The sequence below is a fragment of the Bombina bombina genome, chromosome 11, assembly GCF_027579735.1.
Source record: "Bombina bombina isolate aBomBom1 chromosome 11, aBomBom1.pri, whole genome shotgun sequence".
Taxonomy (NCBI): domain Eukaryota; kingdom Metazoa; phylum Chordata; class Amphibia; order Anura; family Bombinatoridae; genus Bombina; species Bombina bombina.
Window position 1 is genome coordinate 163,043,130 of NC_069509.1, and position 20,812 is coordinate 163,063,941.

Below are 20,812 nucleotides of genomic sequence, written 5' to 3' on the forward strand. Positions count from 1 at the left end.
TAATTATTGCTCCCGCTCGCACGCTAACTCTGCTCTTTGCGAGTCGGGTAGCTTGTGTATTACAAGCTGAAAGCAAATATTTATTGCTAGCGAGCTAACCGACGCACGCAAAGAGCAGAAGTTAGAATATCGGGACCGCGCTAATGTACTCTCCTATTGACTTCAATTAAGAGAAAAAACTTGAAAAAACCTAACACCCTACTCCCGCGCTAACCCGAATTGCCATAAGCCCCCTACTCTAATAACCCCTAAACCACCGCATTACCCATCGCAAAGTCCCCACTACACTGTTAACCCCTAAACCACCGCATTAACCATTGTAAAGTACCCACTACACTATTAACCCCTAAACCACCGCATTACCCATCGCAAAGTCCCCACTACACTATTAACCCATAAACCACCCCATTACCCATCGCAAAGTCCCCACTACACTATTAACCCCTAAACCACCGCATTACCCATCTCAAAGTCCCCACTACACTATTAACCCCTAAACCACTGCATTACCCATCTCAAAGTCCCCACTACACTATTAACTCCTAAACCACCGCATTACCCATCGCAAAGTCCCCACTACACTAGTAACCCCTAAACCACTGCATTACCCATCTCAAAGTCCCCACTACACTATTAACCCCTAAACCACTGCATTACCCATCTCAAAGTCCCCACTACACTATTAACCCCTAAACCACTGCATTACCCATCTCAAAGTCCCCACAACACTATTAACCCCTAAACCGCCACAACACCCATCACATACACATTCATAAGTGTATTAATAATTAATGAAAATGAAATAATGAAAAATGCAAATTTAAATGAGGCATTAAAGGGATAATAAAGATAGAGCATACAATTTTAAACAACTTTCCAATATCTACTATTATCAAATTTTCTTCATTTTCTTGTTATCCTTTGTTGAAAATCAGAGATGTAAGCTCAGGAGTGTGCACGTGTTGTCTGCAGCACTATATGGACAACAATGTTATACATTAGCAAGAGCACTAGATGACAGCACTATTTCCTGTCATGTAGTGCTTCAGGCACCTACCTAGGTATCTCTTCGACAAAGAATAACGTAAGAATGAAGCAAATTTGATAATAGAAGTAAATTGGAAACGTTTGTTAAATTGTATTCTCTATCTGAATAGTGAAAGAAAGATTTTGGGTTTATGGGGTAGATTTATTATAGTGCGAGCAGACATAATATGATGATGCGTATTATGTCCGCTGCACATCGCTAAATGCCGACAGCATACGCTGTTGGCATTTATTATTGCACCAGCAGTTCTTGTGAACTGCTGGTGCGATGCCGAACCCTGCAGATACGCGGCCAATCAGCCGCTAGCAGGGGGTGTCAATCAACCCGATCGTATTCAAACAGGTTGATTTCTGTCCGTGGCCTTAGAGAAGGCGGACAAGTTATGGAGCAGCGGTCTTTAGAGTCTGAAGGCTCACGCGAAAACAGGGGCATCAAGCTTCATACAGAGCTTGATAAATCGGCCCCTATGTCCCTTTAATATTTTTGTTGAAAATACAGCAAAAATAAATCTAAGTTAATGTTAACAGTAAGATGTCAGAATACAAAGTTAAAACCACACATTACACAAGCCTGTTCTTGTGAGGGTCAGTGTGATATTTCTTCCTGTGATCGCTAATTTTAGTGAATTGAGTCCCTAGAACAGGGTCAGCCTGCAAGCAACAGACATTATAGAAAAACTTACATAGTCAGCTCTGATTTGCCTTTAGATATTAATGATATTTTTTAACCTAGTTAGAAAAAAAATATTTTCTTTATTCTAATTGTTATTAAAGGGACAGTCTAGTCAAAATTAAACTTTAATGATTCAGATAGGACATGCAATTTAAAACAACTTTCCAATTTACTTTTATCATCAAATGTGCTTTGTTCTCTTGGCATTCTTTGTTTAAAGCTAAACCTAGGGAGACTCATATGCTCATTTTTAAGCCCTTGAAAGCTGCCTCTTATCTGAATGCATTTGACAGTTTTTCACAGCTAGAAAGCGTTAGTTCATTTGTGCCATATAGAAAACATTGTGCGCAAGCCAGTGGAGTCATATTATGATGCACTACTGAACATGGGTAAGTCCATCACAGGGAATAAGCTGCTTGCTGATTATTAGGGAAATGCCTAAAATCTGTCCTGTTAATGTTTTTTGAGGACTGGAATTACAGTAGTGTTTTATATATGGAATGATTTAGGGCCATATTACAAGTGGAGAGTTATTTAACACTCCCGCTCAAGGGTTAACTGCGCTAGAAGTAAGCTTTTTGATTGTGTCGGTTGCGCTCGTATTACAAGTTGAAAGTAAACTGTTTTCACTCGTGTGCTAACCCGACGAGCATAAAAAGGCGAACTTACAATATTGCGTATGTGATAACCTATTCCCCCATAGAAGTTATTGGAGCAAAAAACAGTGGAAAAAAAACACCAAACTTGCACGCAAACCCAATAGCATAATCTCAATTGTGCTAACCAGACATGAAAATATGAATATTTCACATTCCAATGTTCTTCACATAGCAGAATATGTTCTATTTATTTTTAACCCCTTATTGACTGTGACATACCCTGTATGTCGCTGATCGTTAAGGGTTCATCTGGTTGTAATAGCGCGGGTCTTGCTGTGAGTGGCAAGATTGCGCTATTAGACCCTCCCTCCTGCAGGCTTGTTAAAATAGTGTGGCCTTGCCGCTGGTAGTATATATATATATATATATATATATATATATATATATATAGATATATAGAAGAAGGTATGTCCCACCAGGGGGAGGAAAAATAGGAGACCCGGAGACAGGAAACTTGATGCAAAAGGTATCTTTATTCAGCCAGATTGCCAAATAACAGGTGCAGGTTCAGATGAACACCTGACGCGTTTCACGCATGCGTACATGCGCTTCATCAGAGGCTCTATGATAATATATATATATATTATTATATGTATATATATATATATATATGCAGATATATATATAGGAAAATCTATTTAAAAATACTTTAAACATATTTCTCTATGTGAAGAACATTGGAATGTGAAATATTTACAGTAAATACATAATTAAACACTTTATTAAATATGAAAATTGCATAAATATAATTTTACATGTTTGCAGGTACTTGACTGCAAAAGGGCTCCAATGAACTTATATATTTGTCTATATATTTATACATATGTATTTATGTGTATATATGTCTGTAAATACATATATACACATATAAATACATAAATACAGAAGTACACACATATAAATACACACACACACACACATATATATATATATATATATATATATATATATATATATATATATATATATACACAGTATACATATTTAGACATGTGTACTATGTATGTATCTCTATATTAACACTCAGAATGCCTTTTTTTTCTAACACCTGAAACCTCATATCTTATCCCTTATAACTTTCTAATGCAATTTAAAAATTTACTGTACAATGTATTTTTGATGTTTTTTGTGCCACTTTTTTGTCTCGCGAAACAGTTAACCAAAGCTCGGAAGTCGTGCTAATCAAATGCACATTAAATTCAATTGCTCTCAGTTGAACGCGTTTACTTTTAACACACAATACGCATGCTACTTCCAACAAGAGCTGCTATATACCTCTTATTACTCGCGTGCAACAGTTAGCACACCACTCGTAATCTAGACCTTGATTGGCTATACACAAGGTGAGAGGGACATACAGAATCTTGACTTTGGAAAGGGTGACTACCCGAAAAGTCATGCAATAAACTTTGTAAGTGTGTTGTAAATTCAGCGAGTACAGACTCTCTTTGGATATTTAATACATATTCTGCACCTTAGTACTGTGGCTTTTTGTTAATAAGACTGCACTTGATTCAGGAATATTGATAGATTAGATAGATAGATAGATAGATAGATAGATAGATAGATAGATAGATAGATAGATGATAGATAGATAATAGATAGATATTGAGAGATAGAAGATAGATCAATAGATTTAAATAAAATTACATTAACATAGCACTTTTATGTCCTTTTAATTAAAATCAATGAAAAACACGACACATATTAATATTTTGTTCTTTATTAATTGTTATTATCAGGTAAATATACAACTTTTGACAGAAAATATGTCAGTCTGTATAAATAACAAAGACGCATATGACAGATGAAAATACTCTGGGGTATATATTAGAGAATTTATTTATTTTTATTTATTTTTAAGTAAATGTGTTTAGTAGAATGAATGTAAAAATGTAACTATAATATTTAATAGTGTAGGCTTATTTATTGAGAAAATATAACACTGTGTGAATATTTAGAAATAGAAAGAAAAACATTTGTGAAATGTTGCATATGTGATAAGACAGCCCTTTATGATAGCCAAGAGGTTGAGTTTTTATTAAAGGTTTAGGAACTGTTACATTTCCAAAGAGCACAATATCTCTGCTGGATTCATAAGAGAGGTGCAAATTTATTTTTTATTTCCTTAAAATAAATTAGAATTGAAATGATGTCTAGTATATCTAATGCATAACAAATAGACTCATGAAACATATTTTTTTCTGTGCTTCCATGAGCATCAGTGAGAGATAAGAGAGATTAAATACCCCCAAGAGGCTTATTTCTGGAGTTTCATCCTAGTCATAGGCAGTGAAATAAACCTAACTTAGCCCCATGCATAACACCCAACAATCAAAAAGGGAGCATTTCCTCTTTTAAATGAGGTAACTCTGTTGATATGTGTAAAAATGTCAATGTATTAATTAATTGAATGGTTATAAATGTTGTAGGGTCCTGAAATAGTTCCTCTTTTTTTGTTTATATGAAATTATAGGCCCATAAGACCTCTAAATTGAAAGACTCCTCTCTCAAATGAGGGTTAGCACAGCCCACTAGGTGTTACAGGGTTGATGATAAAATGGCAAATATTTAAGTTAAATTGAATAGACACTGAACCAAAATAAGCAAAATATCACTTTATAAATATACAGTTTTGTTTTTTAAATGCTTGGTCCTATAGCTCTTCAAGTATCAAAAAAAATGTGATAGTGTCTGTCTATCTATCTATCTATCTATCTATCTATATATCTATCTATACATGCATTGTACTTGCATACATATGCATATATATGTGTGTGTCTATATATAGCCTTTCTATGTATTCATTCTGCTTAATTGACACTCAAAAACAAGTTCAAGATCTTTTATTTCTATTTCATACATATATTGTTTTATTGCACATTTACAACAGTTTTTTCCACAGCTTATATGCAACATTATTTTCCAATACGGGGCTAGGTGACAAGTGGAGCATAATCAATAGAGCATTTTAACACAGGCAAAACATTTTTAGCACGCCCTTTACTTTGAATAGACAGTGTGGGGAGCTCTATCAGTGCGCTCATGTTAAGGGGGCGATTTATCAAGCTGAGGCAGACAGGGGCGCACATATGTGCCCCTGTCTGCCACAGCTCGCCTCTGGTGGGCTGAATTCTCCTGGCGGAACTCAGAATTGCACACAAGCGCTATTTTGCACTCGAGTGCAATCCCGCCCGCGCACAGCCTATCACGCATGGGCAGGAGCTGTCAATCTCCCCGGTAGGACTAGACTAAAGTGGCAAAAGTTTAGCAAAGCAGTGGTCTGATGACCACTGCTGGTTAAATATGGCGTGCAGGTGCTCTTGTGAGAACCTGCAGCCATAGGGGCTCAAAGTTTGGCGAAAGCCTTTAATAAATCGACCCCTAAGTGGTGTGTTAAGCTTACATTATTATAGTATAGCACATGAATAACTTTACTACTAGTGCATTGTCTTATCGCTCAAGCAAGATCCTACATTTTTAATGCGGACATCACATAGAGGTCTATAATTTGAGGGATTTAGCGCAACCCACACTATCTGAAATGCAGATGTTAGAGCAGGTTAGACTATTGCTCAACCAATAAAGTATAAGGTGGGTGTTGGTTGATATTTGGTACAGAGGTTGGCTTTGTGACATTGACCAATTCAATTGATTTCTCTGAACTTAATGTCCGGTGGATTAAATATTCACTATTGATACCTCAACTAGATCATTTGAAAGAGAAGTATCTTATCTTCCACGTTGGGGGTCTCATGGGTATATGAATTTAAATGTCACAAAACAGACATAGATTCTGTGCCCACTATTGCGCTAAACCTGGCACATAATTAGTTTCATTTGCAAGTGGAGGTTCTCTTCCTTTGAATAAGAGCTCTCATGGGTGTATGGATTTATTATTGGTTATAAAAGAGGCACAGGTTTAGACTTTACCTCATTTATTATCGTAACACTGATGTCTAAAGGGTAAGAAAACTGCTATTTTTATATTGACCACATGATGACCTGAGGGTTAAGTGAGCAATCGATATAGAAGCTTCTCCTCTTTCCAATAAGTGGTTCATGCCCCTCTTTGTTGCACAGAGGGCTCAGTTACTTTCCCCAGGACAAGACACTAGCCATATGAACTAGACAAGGGGCATTTGCACTCTCGCTGCCCCAGGGTCATTTGTGTATAAGACCATAATCCTAATTAGGACATTTAAATTATAATATTTTTTAACTATTTTTCTACTGAGATTTTAATGTTATCCAAATGTTATCTCTCTCCGCTATACATTGCTGTGTGACCAAATGAACCAGTAATACCTTTCGCTCTCTGAAGCACAACATAAAATTAAAGGGACAGTATACTGTAAAATAGTTTTTCCCTTAATGTGTTTACAATTGCTTTTTTTACCAACTGCAGAGTAAAAAATGTATGAAAATTAGCTTTTTAAGGTTTATTTCTGTATATTAAAGCTCTGATTTTGTGTTTTGAAGCCACAGCCTAATAAAATAGGTTGAGCTTGTAGGTATAATCAGATCTCATTACTGTATCACATTGTGCACATATACCTGCTTCTTTATCTTATATCTGTCCTTAAAACAATCACCAATACTTTGAGAGAACAATGGAAAATCAACATTTTATTACCTTATCTCTGCTTTATCACACTGCGAGTGTAATTTCTTCTGCTGGCTGTGTTTACAAAGCTTATCTATAGCTGGTACGCGCGGCCACAAACTTTCAGAATAGGTGGGGTTACCACATGCTAAATTAACAATTTCAAATGCCAATATAAGGGTAAAGGAGCTACTTGTAAACAATTTAATACACTCCAGCAGGTAAAGTGGATCATTGGGAACAAATTAAAGGGGAGAAATTTTTTGAGTAAACTGTCCCTTTAACTGATTTACAGTATAAAAGAGTAAAACAGATCATCTCCCTTGGCAATCCCTTGGGAACATACACAATTCCAGCATCTCGTAGGACTTATATTTCAGTTTGATGGTTGCAATAATAAACACGTGTATGTTTAAATCATTTTTGAAGTATAATACTTGCTGCTGCTGCTGTACACAAATATAAAATGTCTCTGGAATACTGAAACCAAAATGTTTTGCTGCCATAAATACTTCTAACTTACTCAAAATGAGTTTCCTCTCCCAGAACTACCAGTAGTGTTTATACAAGACCATTGCATCCCAATGTATTTTACACCCATAAATGAGGATTTCTCAAAGATACTACCACTGGGCAAATATGCCACTTATATAGAGATATGACTAATTACTGCTAATTGTGGAGGAATATTCACATTACTGCATATTACACTATACTCTGATCAATTATGTAGCAATAATATTTACATTCCAAGTTAACAAGACTTAATCAACTGTTGATATTTAATAAATTGATTAGATACTAGGGATGTGCATCTGTGCAAATCTAGATTTTAGTGTGTTGCACTTCACAAGAAATCCAGCTCTCAAACGAGCTGAAGGGCATAATCGGCCGCCTTCCGCATTCAAATCCTCAAGAAAGGATCTAATCGCACAGACCTTTTAGATGCTCCTTTCAGTTTATTGCTCCACCTCCTGTTGACACAACAGTTTATAGACAACATTTGGAATGTTGTAGGATAAGTAGAGAAAGAAAGAGATATGTTTTGTTGTATAAATAGAAGGTATTTCTTCCAAGGCACATATTTTCTTTAATAGTAGAACACCAAAATTGAAAGGAGTATCTAACTATTTGATTATTAAACATTAAGTATCAACAGTTGTTAAATCTTGTTAACTTGGAATGTAAGTATTATGACTATGATGGTTTAGAATATAGCAACATATGTAAATATTCCTCCCTTAAGTAGCAGCCTGCCCACTGGGTAAATGTAAAAGCTCTATATAAGTGATGTATTTACCCAGCGGTAGTATGTTTGAGAAAGTGCAACTGTTTGTAGGTGCTAAGAGCTGTAATGGTCATTCTTGTCTCTACACAAATTGCAATAAAAGTTGAGTGTTATGAATCTGAGCCTTACAGTGATTAATCAAGATACATTAAGCATATACTGCCTGTAGTTCCAGAGAAAGGGGCTCATCTTCAGCTGGTTAAAAGGACTGGATCATGGGTGTTTGGTGGTAGTGCTAGAGAAGTGATAGATCAAGCAGGTATTATGGATTACAGAGATTGCTGTTTATATCATGTAGACCTGCATTGTCTTGGTGACTAAATGACGTCTGTCATTAGTATTTGTGTTGTGCTTGCTGTAAATACAGTCAACAGTTGCAAGCTTGGATATGTCAGTGTTCTCTTACTCCAGGTCAATGCGAATCAACTCCAAATGAGTCATCTATAAGGCTAAATCTCAAAATAAACTATATAGCTGGATCTGTCTTGGAGCTAGTTCAATGTAGGAAATCCTATGCCTCTAACTCAGAACATATTTAAAAAATTACATTCCAATAATTTATGGGAAGGATCTTGTAATATCGTAAGCCAGAGTGGATAAATATTTAGCTATTTGGGCTCCTTGGACACTGGAAATTGGTTAATTCTGCTACTATAACATAATTGTAGATCAAAGCACCAATGAGGAACCATTATCATTATTATTATTATTATTATTATTATTTATAATACATTTTGCACTTTTTTCAACTTTTTTTCTGTTTCTTTTTACACTCAATTCCTTTAGAAATTTTTCTGTATTCGTTTTACTTTCTTTTTTCGTTGTTTACCATTTTGCACATGTCCAAACCTGTTGATATTTTATCCATTATTTAGATAGTTGCCATATGCTCTTCCTTTTTGTTAAGAGCAATAAAGCAACTACGGTATAAACCATATGCTAATGGAATTATGCTATTTATATAGTCTTTTTGCCTTGTCATAGTTTTATACACGTTCAACAAAACTTTTGTATTATTATAGGATTATGATTATGTATTTTATTTGAATTTTATTTGTGATGAGGGTATTTTATTATTATTATTATTATTATTATTATTATTATTATTATTATAATATACATTTTGGATAAACTCAATAAATAGAAACATTTTAAAACTTGTACTAAACAGAAATTCCTGGATAGACAAAACAATATTCCTAGAACATGGTAAAAATATAATATGCTGCAAACTATTTAATACTAAAGATTGGAGCATATAATTAGTCTCTTAACAAACATGCAATAGAGCACCGTGTAGACAATTACTAAAATGTAAAACTGTAATTAATATGCTAACATACATTTGTGTTTTAGACATCCAGAGTCAGAATGTTATATGCTCTGATAAAGTTCTTTGAGTAAAATTTTGTGATATTAATTTAGATTTTGTTTTTCAGTTCTGTCCTTGTATTGTAGGTCTAGATACAGGGGTCAAGTCCAGTGGGAACGCATGGGAACTGAGCTGGAACAGTCTGATTAGAGGGATAGTGAGATCCTCTAGTAATGGACAGTAACACTTCCTACAATACTCTAAATGCAAGCCTGTCAGTGGTCCTGCTGTGTGATCACCCCGCACTGTGTGGAACACATGGTGCTTACATTTCTGTATGGTCTGCTCTGGGGTTATTTAGCTCCCCTTAGCAGAAATAGGACTATTGCACCTTAAGTGGGTGAGAGTCTGTGACAGAGGAGGACTCTCAGGCTCAAAGGCAACCATTCAACCCTTTATTTGATATAATTTCATTAACTAAATGGTATAGATTATATTCATATAAATACAGTGTGTGTGTATAAACCAATTTTAATTGTGAGGGGGGTGGAAGTCTTGGTGAGCTCCCCCATTTTTTTTAGGATTTGACCCCTGTCTAGGTAGCCATGTACAATATACTGTGTTCTTTTTGGCACATACAAATAGCTCCATTCATTTAGATGCAAGACCAGATTGTAACATAAAATATTATGGCATTTACATGCACAGAAAGTGCTGATGACAAACAATACGTAGGTCACATATGTGGCAGGGAAGGTATCTTGCAAACAAACGGGAACCCTCGCTGGCAGTTATTGTCATTCCAGGAGCGCAAGGCTGGGGTAAAAAAACAGGAACAAAAGTCAATAAAAAAAATATATGTACAAATTCATGCAATCCTAAAATGAGGTTTTAACAAGTAACACCAAAATGCCAACTCAAATATAATATAACAATAGTCTTTACATTCCAAGTTAACAAGATTTAATCAACTGTTGATATTTAATCAAATGGTTAGTTTTGGTAACAAAATGACAAATTAATGCCTTGTATACTGCAATAACAAGTCCTTCAAATAAGGCAAATGTGTGTGTTTGTGTGTGGTTGGGGGGGGGGGAGTGGCCATTGAAAAACAATTGCAGCAAACAAGGAGTTAATGTACTCAGATATTTTTCACCCTCTACAGGCATGTTAATTTAATTTAAGACTACAGTAAAACATTCTGACAGCTTTCCCTGTGCACAATACAACAAAACAAGGACTCTGGCATTGTTTTTTCTCAGCAGATCTAGAGAGCTGTAAGACAAAGCTCACCTTGTCATGTAAAAAAAGCTTTTAATTACCATAATTATGACATGAAAATAGAAGTCTTGTACAAATTTATAGATGAATACAGCAAACAATAAGGACAAAATGAGAAGTAATTCATGTGGAAAGTAATACTGAGAATGGATTTTTCAGCAGATATATATTTCTGTGTATTCTCAGTGTCTCAGAAGATGCAGCTGGAATGTAAATAAGTAACCTTTAGCTGAAATATGGCAAAACAAAAATAGCTTACAGCCTCTGCTTGCCTTGGCAGAGATTCTACTAATGACACACTCATGCTACAACTGTAAACTTAAAAATAACTCAAACAAGATAACACATTCCTGTTGCCAGATAAAACAGGTGGATCTGGCAAAGGAAAAAACAAAAGAGAATATTCACTCTGTCAGTACCACACCAGCTGTTTGTTTTTGTTTTTTAAAGGATAATGGAGATGATTCCGTTCTTTCTGATCACATTTATCTGCTGTTTTAAGGCTCCCAGTAACACATTTAGTCATCAGATCAATCCCAATCCAAATGATAACACCATTTCCGTATAAAAAAGGATCCTATCAGATCCAAGCGGATATGGGAAACTTCACCTACAGGTAGGGTGGCCATATTGCCGCTTTTAAACAGGACACATGAAAAATACATATGGAACATTATTCAAAACATTTCTTTAAACAGCCCTGACATATGTATTTTTCATAAGTGTCCTGTTTTAAAGCGGCAATATGGTCACCCTACCTATAGGATGCATGAACAGTATTGGGTTTGGCGACCAAAAAATATAAAAATAAATATCGACCAAAAAATGGACACATTGGCCTCTAGTTATCAACGTGTCTACTTACCTGACATCGCCGGCCCCAATACGCCCGCCTAAGCTCGCCAACCATCACCGCCGCGGACCTGAATAATCTCGCCAAAGTTATCAATAAAGCTGTCAAAAAGCCGTGCACCAAGTACGGGGCGATAAGCAGCGGACTGTGATAGTTATCACTCATCTGATCTCGCTGCTCTTCGGCTTTTTCCCAGCTTTATTGCTAGCCTGTCACTAAGCACCCACACTAAACTACACTGTTCTACCCCCTATACCGGCGACCCCGGAGACCCCGCAACAAAATAAAGTTATTAACCTCTAAACTGCCGCTCCTAAACCCCGCCGCAACTATAATAAATGTATTAACCCCTAAACTGCCGCTCCCTGAGCCCACCACCACCTACATTATACCTAGTAACCCCTATCCTGCCCCCCCTATACCGCCGCCACCTATAATAAATTTATTAACCCCTCTCCTGCCAATCCCGGACCCCGCCGCAACTAAATAAATTGTTTAACCCCTAAACCGCCGCTCCCGGACCCCGCCGCCACCTATATTAAACTTATTAACCCCTAATCTGCCCCCCCTACACCGTCGCCACCTATAATAAATTTATTAACCCCTATCCTGCCCCCCCATACCGCCGCAACCTATAATACATTTATTAAGCCCTTTCCTGCCCCCCCCCTACACCGCCACCACTATAATAAAATTATTAACCCCTAAACCAAAGTCTAACCCTAACACCCTAAATAATAATTATATTGTAGCTATTTTAGGATTTATTTTTATTTTACAGGCAACTTTCAATTTATTTTAACTAGGTACAATAGCTATTAAATAGTTATTAACTATTTAATAGATACCTAGTTAAAATAAAGAGAAATTTACCTGTAAAATAAAAACTAACCTAAGTTACAATTAAACCTAACACTACACTATCATTAAATAAATTAGCTACAAATAACTATTATTATTATTATTATTATCATCATCAGGTATTTGTAGAGCGCCAACAGATTCCGCAGCGCTGTAAACATAGTCGGTGTACAGGATAGCTTTTGTAGGGGTCAAGTGGGTAGATCGGAACAGCCAATAGAAAGCAAGCTCAATCTGATTGGATCAGCCAATCGGATTGAACTTCAATCTGATTGGCTGATTAAATCAGCCAATCAGATCTTTCCTACCTTAATTCCGATTGGCTGATAGAATCCTATCAGCAGATCATAATTTGAGGGATGTCATCTTGGATGACGTCACTTAAAGGAACCGTCATTCGTCGTTAGTCTGTAGGTAGAAGATGATGACTCCGCGTCGGCTCGTCTGAAGATGGCTCCGCATGGATGAAGATTGAAGACGCTGCCTGGATGATGACTTCAATCAGATGGAAGACTTCTTCAGCGCCCCTTGGATGATGACTTCAATCGGATGGAAGACTTCTCCAGCGCCCCTTGGATGATGAATTCGGCCGCTGTGGATGTCCTCTTCTGTTCCATCGGTGGTCGGCTGGCTGAAGACGGCTAAAGGTAGGATGATCTTCAGGGGGGTAGTGCTAGGTTTATTTAAGGGGGGTTTGGTTTAGAGTAGGGGTGTGTGGGTGGTGGGTTTTAATGTTGGGGGGGCTGTATTTTTATTTTACAGGCAAAAGAGCTGTTTTTTTGGGGGCATGCCCCGCAAAAAGGCCCTTTTAAGGCCTGGTAAGGTAATAGAGCTGTTAACTTTTTAATGTAGAATAGGGTAGGGCATTTTTTTTATTTTGGGGGGCTTTGTTATTTTATTAGGGGGCTTAGATTAGGTATAAGTAGCTTAAAATTATTGTAATATTTTGGAAATGTTTGTAAATTTTTATTTCTCTTGTTAAGTGTATCCAGTCCACGGATCATCCATTACTTATGGGATATTAACTCCTCCCCAACAGGAAGTGCAAGAGGATTCACCCAGCAGAGCTGCTATATAGCTCCTCCCCTAACTGCCATTACCAGTCATTCTCTTGCACCCAACGAATAGATAGGATGTGTGAGAGGACTGTGGTGATTATACTTAGTTTCATACCTTCAATCAAAAGTTTGTTATTTTATAATAGCACCGGAGTGTGTTATTCCTTCTCTGGTAGAATTTGAAGAAGAATCTACCTGAGTTTTTCTATGATTTTAGCCGGAGTAGTTAAGATCATATTGCTGTTTCTCGGCCATCTGAGGAGAGGTAAACTTCAGATCAGGGGACAGCGGGCAGATTAATCTGCAAAGAGGTATGTAGCAGCTTATTATTTTCTGACAATGGAATTGATGAGAAAATTCTGCCATACCGATATAATGTAAACTCAGCCTTAAATGCAGTAGCAGCAACTGGTATCAGGCTGTCATGTATGTATATTTTACACTTCAGTATTCTGGGGAATGGCACTTCACTGGAATTATACTGTATGCATAAAAATTTAGCCTAATTTGCAGGGACTAGCAACAGGCTTTTTAATAACACTCAATTTATTAATGTTAAACGTTTTTTGCTGGCATGTAAAATCATTTAATTTTCTGAGGTACTGGGTGAAAAAATGTTTTGGGCACTATTTTTTTCCACTTGGCAGTCGTTTTATTTAATTTATGACAGTTTACTGATCTCTCTCACTGTTATGTGTGAGGGGGAGGGGCCTTTTTTGGCGCTTTTGCTACGCATCAAAAAATTCAGTCAGAAGTTTATTGTCTTCCCTGCATGATCCGGTTCATCTCTACAGAACTCAGGGGTCTTCAAAACTTGTTTTGAGGGAGGTAATCACTCACAGCAGAGCTGTGAGATTGTAGTTGACTGTGATAAAAAAACGTTTATTTCTGTATTTTTTTTTTTTTTTTTTTTTTCTGCTATCAGGGTTAGTTATCCTTTGCTAATGGGAGCAATCCTTTGCTAAAATTGTGTTTTTTACAAAGATTTGATGCTATAACTTTTCAGTTTATTAATTTTCAACTGTCATAACTTTTTCTGTGCTTCTTATAGGCACAGTACGTTTTCATATTATAGTAAATTACTTGAAAAGTATTTCCAAGTTGCTAGTTTATTTGCTAGTGTGTTAAACATGTCTGATTCAGAGGAAGATATCTGTGCTATATGTGCTAAAGCCAAAGTGGAGCCCAATAGAAATTTATGTACTAACTGTATTGATGCTACTTTAAATAAAAGTCAATCTGTACAAATTGAACATATTTCACCAAACAACGAGGGGAGAGTTATGCCGACTAACTCGCCTCACGTGTCAGTACCTGCATCTCCCGCTCGGGAGGTGCGTGATATTGTAGCGCCGAGTACATCTGGGCGGCCATTACAAATCACATTACAGGATATGGCTACTGTTATGACTGAAGTTTTGGCTAAATTACCAGAACTAAGAGGTAAGCGTGATCACTCTGGGGTGAGAACAGAGTGCGCTGATAATATTAGGGCCATGTCAGACACTGCGTCACAATTTGCAGAACATGAGGACGGAGAGCTTCATTCTGCGGGTGACGGTTCTGATCCAAACAAACTGGATTCAGATATTTCAAATTTTTAATTTAAGCTGGAAAACCTCCGTGTATTACTAGGGGAGGTGTTAGCGGCTCTGAATGATTGTAACACAGTTGCAATACCAGAGAAAATGTGTTGGTTGGATAAATATTTTGCGGTACCGGCGAGTACTGACGTTTTTCCTATACCTAAGAGACTTACTGAAATTGTTACTAAGGAGTGGGATAGACCCGGTGTGCCGTTCTCACCCCCTCCGATATTTAGAAAGATGTTTCCAATAGACGCCACCACACTGGACTTATGGCAAACGGTCCCTAAGGTGGAGGGAGCAGTTTCTACTTTAGCTAAGCGTACCACTATCCCGGTGGAGGATAGCTGTGCCTTTTCAGATCCAATGGATAAAAAGTTAGAGGGTTACCTTAAGAAAATGTTTGTTCAACAAGGTTTTATATTGCAACCTCTTGCATGCATTGCGCCTGTCACGGCTGCAGCAGCATTTTGGTTTGAGTCTCTGGAAGAGACACTTGAATCAGCTCCATTAGATGAGATTACACACAAGCTTAAAGCCCTTAAGTTAGCTAACTCATTTATTTCAGATGCCGTAGTACATTTAACTAAACTTACGGCTAAGAATTCCGGATTCGCCATTCAGGCACGCAGAGCACTGTGGCTAAAATCCTGGTCAGCTGACGTTACTTCTAAATCTAAATTGCTTAATATACCTTTCAAAGGGCAGACCTTATTCGGGCCCGGGTTGAAAGAAATTATTGCTGACATTACAGGAGGTAAAGGCCCTGCCCTGCCTCAAGACAGAGCCAAACCTAAGGCTAGACAGTCTAATTTTCGTTCCTTTCGTAATTTCAAAGCAGGAGCAGCATCAACTTCCTCTGCACCAAAACAGGAAGGAGCTGTTGCTCGCTACAGACAAGGCTGGAGACCTAACCAGTCCTGGAACAAGGGCAAGCAGGCCAGGAAACCTGCTGCTGCCCCTAAGACAGCATGAATCGAGGGCCCCCGATCCGGGAACGGATCTAGTGGGGGGCAGACTTTCTCTCTTCGCCCAGGCTTGGGCAAGAGATGGCCAGGATCCCTGGGCGTTAGAGATCATATCTCAGGGATACCTTCTAGACTTCAAATTCTCTCCCCCAAGAGGGAGATTTCATCTGTCAAGGTTGTCAACAAACCAAATAAAGAAAGAGGCGTTTCTACGCTGCGTACAAGATCTTTTATTAATGGGAGTGATCCATCCGGTTCCGCGGTCGGAACAAGGACAAGGGTTTTACTCAAATCTGTTTGTGGTTCCCAAAAAAGAGGGAACTTTCAGGCCAATCTTGGATTTAAAGATCCTAAACAAATTCCTAAGAGTTCCTTCGTTCAAAATGGAAACTATTCGGACAATTTTACCCATGATCCAAAAGGGTCAGTACATGACCACAGTGGATTTAAAGGATGCTTACCTTCACATACCGATTCACAAAGATCATTACCGGTATCTAAGGTTTGCCTTTCTAGACAGGCATTACCAGTTTGTAGCTCTTCCATTCGGATTGGCTACGGCTCCGAGAATCTTCACAAAGGTTCTGGGTGCTCTTCTGGCGGTACTAAGACCGCAAGGAATTGCGGTAGCTCCGTACCTAGACGACATTCTGATACAAGCTTCAAGCTTTCAAACTGCCAAGTCTCATACAGAGTTAGTACTGGCATTTCTAAGGTCGCATGGATGGAAGGTGAACGAAAAGAAGAGTTCTCTCTTTCCACTCACAAGAGTTCCCTTCTTGGGGACTCTTATAGATTCTGTAGAAATGAAGATTTACCTGACAGAAGACAGGTTAACAAAGCTTCAAAATGCATGCCGTGTTCTTCATTCCATTCAACACCCGTCAGTAGCTCAATGCATGGAGGTGATCGGCTTAATGGTAGCAGCAATGGACATAGTACCCTTTGCACGCCTACATCTCAGACCGCTGCAATTGTGCATGCTAAGTCAGTGGAATGGGGATTACTCAGACTTGTCCCCTACTCTGAATCTGGATCAAGAGACCAGAAATTCTCTTCTATGGTGGCTTTCTCGGCCACATCTGTCCAGGGGGATGCCATTCAGCAGGCCGGACTGGACAATTGTAACAACAGACGCCAGCCTACTAGGTTGGGGCGCTGTCTGGAATTCTCTGAAGGCTCAGGGACAATGGAATCAGGAGGAGAGTCTCCTACCAATAAACATTCTGGAATTGAGAGCAGTTCTCAATGCCCTTCTGGCTTGGCCCCAGTTAACAACTCGGGGGTTCATCAGGTTTCAGTCGGACAACATCACGACTGTAGCTTACATCAACCATCAGGGAGGGACAAGAAGCTCCCTAGCAATGATGGAAGTATCAAAGATAATTCGCTGGGCAGAGTCTCACTCTTGCCACCTGTCAGCAATCCACATCCCGGGAGTGGAGAACTGGGAGGCGGATTTCTTAAGTCGTCAGACTTTTCATCCGGGGGAGTGGGAACTTCATCCGGAGGTCTTTGCCCAAATACTTTGACGTTGGGGCAAACCAGAGATAGATCTCATGGCGTCTCGACAGAACGCCAAGCTTCCTCGTTACGGGTCCAGATCCAGGGATCCGGGAGCGGTTCTGATAGATGCTTTGACAGCACCTTGGACCTTCGGGATGGCTTATGTGTTTCCACCCTTCCCGATGCTTCCTCGATTGATTGCCAGAATCAAACAGGAGAGAGCATCAGTGATTCTAATAGCGCCTGCATGGCCACGCAGGACTTGGTATGCAGATCTAGTGGACATGTCATCCTGTCCACCTTGGTCGCTACCTCTGAAACAGGACCTTCTGATCCAGGGTCCCTTCAAACATCAAAATCTAATTTCTCTGAAGCTGACTGCTTGGAAATTGAACGCTTGATTTTATCAAAACGTGGTTTTTCTGAGTCAGTTATTGATACCTTAATACAGGCTAGGAAGCCTGTTACCAGAAAGATTTACCATAAGATATGGCGCAAATACTTATATTGGTGCGAATCCAAGAGTTACTCATGGAGTAAGGTTAGGATTCCGAGGATATTGTCTTTTCTACAAGAAGGTTTAGAAAAGGGTTTATCCGCTAGTTCCTTAAAGGGACAGATTTCAGCTCTGTCCATTCTTTTACACAAACGTCTGTCAGAAGTTCCGGACGTTCAAGCTTTTTGTCAGGCTTTAGCTAGGATCAAGCCTGTGTTTAAAACTGTTGCTCCACCATGGAGTTTGAACTTAGTTCTTAATGTTTTACAGGGGGTTCCGTTTGAACCCCTTCATTCCATTGATATCAAGCTGTTATCTTGGAAAGTTCTGTTTTTAATGGCGATTTCCTCGGCTCGAAGAGTCTCTGAGTTATCTGCCTTACATTGTGATTCTCCTTATCTGATTTTTCATTCAGACAAGGTAGTTCTGCGTACTAAACCTGGGTTCCTACCTAAGGTGGTCACTAACAGGAATATCAATCAAGAGATTGTGGTTCCATCTTTGTGTCCTAATCCTTCTTCGAAAAAGGAACGTCTGCTACACAATCTAGATGTAGTCCGTGCCCTGAAATTTTATCTACAGGCAACTAAGGATTTTCGACAAACGTCTTCCCTGTTTGTCGTTTATTCTGGTCAGAGGAGAGGTCAAAAAGCTTCGGCTACCTCTCTCTCCTTTTGGCTTCGTAGCATAATACGGTTAGCCTATGAGACTGCTGGACAGCAGCCTCCTGAAAGAATTACAGCACATTCTACTAGAGCTGTGGCTTCCACTTGGGCCTTTAAGAATGAGGCTTCTGTTGAACAGATTTGCAAGGCTGCAACTTGGTCTTCTCTTCATACTTTTTCCAAATTTTACAAATTTGACACTTTTGCTTCTTCGGAGGCTGTTTTTGGGAGAAAGGTTCTTCAGGCAGTGGTTCCTTCTGTATAAAGAGCCTGCCTGTCCCTCCCGTCATCCGTGTACTTTAGCTTTGGTATTGGTATCCCATAAGTAATGGATGATCCGTGGACTGGATACACTTAACAAGAGAAAACATAATTTATGCTTACCTGATAAATTTATTTCTCTTGTAGTGTATCCAGTCCACGGCCCGCCCTGTCACTTTAAGGCAGGTAATTTTTCCATTAAACTACAGTCACCACTGCACCCTATGGTTTTCCTTTCTCTGCATGTTTTCGGTCGAATGACTGGTAATGGCAGTTAGGGGAGGAGCTATATAGCAGCTCTGCTGGGTGAATCCTCTTGCACTTCCTGTTGGGGAGGAGTTAATATCCCATAAGTAATGGATGATCCGTGGACTGGATACACTACAAGAGAAATACATTTATCAGGTAAGCATAAATTATGTTTTTTTAATTTTTTGTACTTTAGTTAGTTTATTTAATTGTATTTAATTGTAGTTATTTGTAGCTAATTTATTTAATTAATTTAATGATAGTGTAGTGTTAGGTTTAATTGTAACTTAGGTTAGGATTTATTTTACAGGTAATTTTGTATTTCTTTTAGCTAGGTAGTTATTAAATAGTTAATAACTATTTAATAACTATTCTAACTAGCTAAAATAAATACAAAGTTACCTGTAAAATAAATATAAATCCTAAAATAGCTACAATGTAATTATTAATTACATTGTAGCTATCTTAGGGTTTATTTTACAGGTAAGTATTTAGTTTTAAATAGGAATAATTTGTTTAATTATAGTGTAGTGATAGGTGTAATTGTAACTTAGGTTAGTTTTTATTTTACAGGTAAATTTATCTTTATTTTAACTAGGTAGCTATTAAATAGTTATTAACTATTTAATAGCTATTGTACCTAGTTAAAATAAATTGAAAGTTGCCTGTAAAATAAAAATAAATCCTAAGATAGCTACAATATAATTATTATTTATATTGTAGCTATATTAGGGTTTATTTTAAAGGTAAGTATTTAGTTTTAAATAGGATTAATTTAGTTAATAAGAGTTATAATATTTAGATGTATTTAATTAATATTTAAGTTAGGGGGGTGTTAGGGTTAGACTTAGGTTTAGGGGTTAATAATTTTATTATAGTGGTGGCGGTGTAGGGGGGGCAGGAAAGGGCTTAATAAATGTATTATAGGTGGCGGTGGTGTAGGGGGGGGCAGGATAGGGGTTAATAAATTTATTATAGTGGCGGCGGTGTAGGGGGGGCAGGATAGGGGTTAATAGGTATTATGTAGGTGGCGGCGGGGTCCGGGAGCGGCGGTTTAGGGGTTAACATATTTATTATAGTGGCGGCGGGGTCCGGGAGCGGCGGTTTAGGGGTTAATCAGTTTATTAGAGTGGCGGTGGGTTCCGGGAGCGGCGGTTTAGGGGGTAATACATTTATTTAGTTGCTGCGGTGTAGGGGGGGCAGATTAGGGTTGTTTAGACTCGGGGTAGATGTTAGGGTGTTAGGTGTAGACAGCTCCCATAGGAATCAATGGGATGTCGGGCAGCAGCGAACATGAACTTTCGCTATGGTCAGACTCCCATTGATTCCTATGGGATCCACCACCTCCAGGGCGGCGGATTGAAAACCAGGTACGCTGGGCCGGAAAAGTGCCGAGCGTACCTGCTAGTTTTTTGATAACTAGCAAAAGTAGTCAGATTGTGC

At 38.3% G+C, this 20,812-nt stretch overlaps 1 protein-coding gene across 1 annotated transcript in view; it reads right to left on the bottom strand.

Annotated features, from left to right (window-relative positions):
* Positions 1-4,086: 4,086 nt before the first annotated feature.
* The window catches only part of CLEC19A (C-type lectin domain containing 19A), a 65,745-nt gene continuing 49,019 nt past the window's right edge, over positions 4,087-20,812 (bottom strand). Inside the window, exon 5 of the mRNA XM_053695062.1 lies at positions 4,087-10,401. Coding sequence (XP_053551037.1) covers positions 10,322-10,401 — 80 coding nt within the window. The 3' untranslated portion in view covers positions 4,087-10,321. The remainder of the gene's footprint in view (positions 10,402-20,812) is intronic.